At 54.3% G+C, this 5,613-nt stretch overlaps 1 protein-coding gene across 1 annotated transcript in view; it reads right to left on the reverse strand.

Annotated features, from left to right (window-relative positions):
* The window catches only part of MRGBP (MRG/MORF4L binding protein), a 29,248-nt gene extending 26,133 nt beyond the window's left edge, over positions 1–3,115 (reverse strand). The window contains exon 1 of the mRNA XM_010836655.1: positions 3,017–3,115. Within this exon, the coding sequence (XP_010834957.1) occupies positions 3,017–3,115 (99 nt within the window). The remainder of the gene's footprint in view (positions 1–3,016) is intronic.
* Between the last annotated feature and the right edge of the window lie 2,498 nt (positions 3,116–5,613).

Consider the following 5,613-nt stretch of genomic DNA (forward strand, 5'->3'; position numbering starts at 1 on the left):
ACCCCCTCCCTCTCCGCTCAGCCACTCTGCAGACTCGGCGCCTGTGAAATGGCTGTGCTGACAATTCTTTCCTCGGGGGTGCAGCTGGGGTGAACCCACAGGGCACACGGGAGATTCTGTGGTCATGAATGGGCCTAGGATGCACTTGAGGGGAAGCGGGGCACATGGGGGCAGCAGACAGTCTGCTGCTCAGAGGGGGAGTGGTTGGGGTGGCGGGGTGCCAGCAAGTTTTAGCAGCAAGTGAGCAGTAGGAACAGAGCATCCTAGGCCAGGCTGGAACCCCTAAAGGTGGGTGGGAGATGGTCAGGATCCTTTGCATTCACCCTCCTGATCACAGATGCCATCTTGCCATGGAAGAATCTGCCTCTCTGGCTTCTTGGGGCCCCGAAGGCTGAAGCCAGGGTACTCTGGCTAGGCTTGGGGTGGGGGAAGGGGACTCACAATCCCAGGGACCCCACGATGGAAAGTGGGCCTTAAAATTCACCCCCTTATACACTGAGACTGGATTCCCATACCTGATGGTGTCTGGGGGACCCCAGGCCCCTCCCCCACCAGTAAACTAGGGCCAGTGAGGGGGCATTTCCTGGCCCTACTGGGACATTCAGCAGTGGCTAGTCCATGCCAGGCAGGCCCCAGAAATGCTGGGTAAGTGCTGCATCCCAGGCCCCCTCCTGGAGCCCTAATGCAGGGAGTTGGAGGACCAGAGAGACAGCTTGTTGGTGGTGTTGGGGCTGCACAGGTGGGGCATGGGCTGAGGACAAGCCGGCCCCCACCCTGAGCCCCTGACCAGAAGCTCCCTCCAGCCTGGGGTGCACACAGTAGGTGCTTATTAAATGTGTTGAGTGATGGAAACAGGTGCAGACTGGCATCTGAGCCATGAGGACCATTGTCAGCTGTGGGGGGTCTCTGTGGGTGGCACTGGGCCTCTTCGGCCCCAGAGTCACCTAGGGTCAGGAGTATAGGTCATCAGGCAGGAGTCATGGTGCTGCCCCCCTGCCCTGCAGGAGCACCCCTTTCTAATGTAGACAGATGGCCAGGCTGCTCAGAGGAGTCTGGCTGCCGGGAGGAGGGATCAGTGATGAAGGGTAATGGGGGCCGAGAGAAGTGACTGATGAGGATGCACAGCCTGCAGTGCTTGCCACCTTGCTGGCCCAGCTCTCTGCTGGCCTCCCATATCAGCCCTGCAGGATACCCCTGAAGGGCCATCCCATCTCTGGGCTCCCAAGGGATCAGTTGAACTCTGTTGAGATACAGCATGTCCTCTGCTTGGACTCCTGGGGACTTTTTACCTGCACAGGAGAGTTGCTTTTGGAAATATTTGAATGTCAGAAATTTATTTTAACTTTGTGTCTAAAAAACCTAGAGGTAACAACCTAGAGGGGTGGGATGGAGAGGGAGGTGAGAGAGATGTTCAAGCAGGAGGGGACATGGGTAAACCTATGATTGATTCATGTTGATGACTGGTAGAAACCAATGTAATACTGTAAAGCAATTATCCTTCGATTAAAAATAAATAAATTTAATAAAAAAGAAAAGAAAATTGATAACCAACAAGGACTTGCTATATAGCACAGGAAACCCTGCTCAATGTTATGTGGCAGCTTGAATGGGAGGGGAGTTTGGGGGAGAATGGATATATGTGTATATATGGCAGAGTCCTTTTGCTATGCACCTGAAGTATTACAAAACTGTTAACTAGCTATACTCCAATATAAAATAAAAAGTTAAAAAAAATTTTTTTAAAGATTAAATAGAAAAGAAAGGGGGAGTGCTGTGTGCACTGACATGGCTGTAGTCATGTGTACATGTATGTGCATGTGTATGTACACATGCACATGTCTATGCACATATGTGTATGAGCATGCGTGTGCATATATGTTTGCATGCCTGCACACATGCACATGTGTATATGTGTATTTATGTGCAAGTGTGTACATGCGAGGATGTGTGCATGTATGTGTATATGTGTGTATGAAGGCATGCATGAGTGTACACTTGCATACATATATGTATGCACATGTATATACGCGTGTGAGTGTGCACATGTGTGCATGCATGTGCAACTATGTGTGCATGAGTACCTCTATGTGTGCACAGTATGTATGCACATGTCTATGTGTGTGTACATGTGTGTGTATGAGAGTGTGTGCATGCATATATGTTGGCATGAGTGTATATATACACATGTGTATATATGTGTGAGTGTACACACGTGTATGTGTGGTGTGTAGGTATGTGTGTGTATGAGCACATGCATATGAGCATACATGCACATACAGCACGTATGGGCATGTGTGTATGTGTGTATGTATGTGTATATGTGAGGGCATGCATATGTTTGCATGTGTGTATGTGCGTGTATGTCTGTATATGTGTGTTATGTGAGGGTGTGTATATGCATATATTTGAATGTGTATATGTATATGCATGTGTGTGCATGTGTGTGCCTGTGTGTGTGTGTGTATATATATATGTATATGTGAGGGCATGCATGTGCCTATGTTCGCATGTGTGTATGTAAGTGCATGTGTGTATGTAAGTGCATGTGTCTTGCGAGTGGAGGTGTGTGTTCTCTTCAAGCACCAGTGTGTTTGTGAGGTAGCACATGGTGGTGCCCTGGGTGGTGTTCTCACCCATCTGCCAGCTGCGGTCACTTCCAGGTGGGACAAAGCTGAGACTTCACCCTATACTTTGTATTTTTTCATATTATTTCAATTTTTCATGAAAGAGGGAATCGCTTTTATAATGAAAGATAAAGATTTTGCATCTTGAAAGTTAATGTGTACACAGCAAGCTAGATGGAGTGGGGAGGGCTCTGGGTGGGGATCAGGTTCAGACGCCCTCTGCAGCCCTCCCTCCTACTCCATCCAGGGTCCACCGCTCTCCCCAGAGAGCTGAGCTCACGTTTCTTGAGGAGTAAAGGGGGTTAGGGTGGGGGACACCTAGAGTCATGGCCCAGCTGGACCCCCTGCAGCTGCCCACACACTCCCACCCCCACCCCCATCCCCACCCCCACCTGGAGCATCCTTGGCTGTGGCGGGTAGCTCCCTTTAAGTTTCTTTGTAGCTTTGCTGGGGATCCCTGAGGGTGATGAGAGCAGAACGAGGGCCGCCATGTCTCTCTTCACTCCAAAGAGGGGAGGGGAGGTGGGACTGAGGGGCCCAGGTGGTCAGGAAGGCAGTGTCCAGGTGCTGGGCCCCACCCCCAGCCAGAGCCAGACCGCAGGCTGGGAACTGGCAACTTCAGCCGACGAATGAGGCCCGGGAGGTGGAGGCTGGTGCTGGCTGAGCACATGTGCGAGCACATGCATGTGCATGGTGGGAGTGCACACGTGTGGTGGGGGGCCCTCCCAGGTGGAGTGCAGTCCCTTCTCAGCCCCTCGCTCTGTCTCTCCTCCTTCCCTGACCAGCCCCCCGCCTTCCCCTTCTCCCATTCTCTCCTTCATCAATTCAGCCTGGACATGGTTTCCATGGTGTTCCGATAGAAATTGGAATTCAAATCATAATTGTGGGAAGCAGTGGGGGACACGTGGGAGGAGGGAGGGGATGGGAGGAGGGAGAAGGTGGGGAGGAGTCAGGGGGGTGGAGAAGAGCTTCCCCTGTGCTCCGACAGCCAGCAACCGGATGCTTTTTTCTTCTTCAAATGTATTTCAAAATGTATGGAATTCTCTCCTAGGCCCTCCTCCTGTTGCCTAGCGACAGCGATGGGGCCAGAGGTGCCTTCCTGTAGGAGAGTGGATTCCTCCCCCTTCCTTGTGCTGGAACAGGGACTGCAGCTCAGAAAACCTGCAGGAGGCAGGGAGGGCCTTGACCAGAGCTCTGGCCCTGTGGGACAGTGGCATTGAGGGTTTGGGACTGCTGCCACTGACCCCAAATTTCTCTCCTCATGACTGGCCTGAAATTCCACTATTAGAGTTTTATTCCTTTGGCTATTCTTGTAAAATGTCAGCATACTTATTGGAGCTTGCCAGTGAGAGTGGGCATCCTGAGACTTCCCTGCTGATGGCGCGGATGGCTCTTAAGCACAGAGGACTTGAAGCTCACACTCAGCCCCGTGTCCATTAGGATGGGGAGGCTTTGAGGAAGCCAGGCTCAGAGGGGCACTTGGCAAGTGAATGAATGAATGAAGGGGAGTGTGGGGAAGACTGCTGGCCAAGGAGACAGAAGGGAAAGACAGAGGCTGGCAATCTGGAACGATGCTTTCCATGTTGCCCCTCCCCTCCAAGGTTGGGGTCCCCAGGGACTCTGCTGCTGCTATGAGATGAAGGCAGAGCAGGGGAAGAGGAGAGGGCAGGAGGGGATACCCTGCTGCAGGAGCCCTTCTGTTGGAGGATGGCTCTGGCTGTGTCCAAGGACAGGTGAGCGTCCCTCCCTGGCCCGGCCCCCACCTGCTGGCCCCCAGGGAGGAGCCAGGCTGGTTAGAGGGGCCATGGAGACCAGGGTCAAACAGTCACAGGGCCCTGCACCCCCTTGGGTGGGCCTTGCCTGTGCCCAGACCCCAGATCAGGACACTGGGTGGCAGGTGTCGCTGCACAGCCAATGTGGACCCAGGTCCCCACATTCAGGCTCCATGGGACCTCATGCTCAGGAGAGGCCCCTCACAGGCTGCTGCTGAAAGCTCTGGGGGCAGGTGGGACCTGAGCTGGGGGTCCTGGCCCCCAGCCCCCCAGCTCTGGGAAACAGGACCAAAGCACATGTTTTTTTGGTGAAAGGACCAGCAGAAGGCTGTCGCTGACACAGTCACTGTCTGATGAGTGGGTGAATGGCTGCTGGCAGGCCCGTGGGGCCCCTCTCCCATGTAGGGGTGCATCACAGGCTCACAGGCTCCTTTACTTCTTTATTGAGGGGGTGTCCCAGTCCCTACGGGACATTAGGGTGGTTGGGCAGTGCACACCGTGGGGTTTTGCCATCACTGGTGACCAGGCTCATGGGCACTGGACCCTGAGATGGGACACAGACACCACTCAGAGCCGGCCTCTGGCATTCCACGGTGACCTGACCAGGAGCTGGGGTAGTTCAGGAGGGTGTCTTACAGGGCACGGACTCAGGTCTCCACTGACGTGAAGTGGGCAGACAGTAAGGTGGGTTTGGAGCTCAGTGGCAGGCCCTGCCTGTGTGCCCCCAGGAGGGTCTGGGAGGCGGGCATCTCATCTCATTCCATGTCCTCTCCGCCCCTACCTCAGGGAACCATCCTTCCATCGTCCAAGCTTGGTCCTCCAGAGCCATCACACTCAGCTCTGGCTGAGTGGGTGAAGTTACCATGCCTGCTACTCAGACAGGGAAACTGGGGCTCGGGGAATTGCAGTGTGTGCATGGTCCAGGGAGGCCAGAAGGGTCTGAGGGTCTGTCAGAAAGAGTCCAGGTCCTCCGCCTGAAGCCAGCACCTGGGACCAGACTCAGTCTTTGCTGAACTCCAATGCCCACTCGCTGAGCAGGGCAGGGGGCTCCCCTACCCCTGTCCAGAACCGACACCCGTGTGGGAGCTCTGGGCTGGCCTTGTCCTCTGTGCCGATGGCCACTGTATCACGGCAGGGCTGCCTGGCATGGGGACCAGCTATGGGCTGACTCTCCTGGCCTGGTTCTTGCTGAACAGCTTGGGGGAGGATTTGGGAGG

Source organism: Bison bison, unplaced genomic scaffold (assembly GCF_000754665.1).
Source record: "Bison bison bison isolate TAMUID 2011002044 unplaced genomic scaffold, Bison_UMD1.0 scf7180017864063, whole genome shotgun sequence".
Taxonomy (NCBI): Eukaryota; Metazoa; Chordata; class Mammalia; order Artiodactyla; family Bovidae; genus Bison; species Bison bison.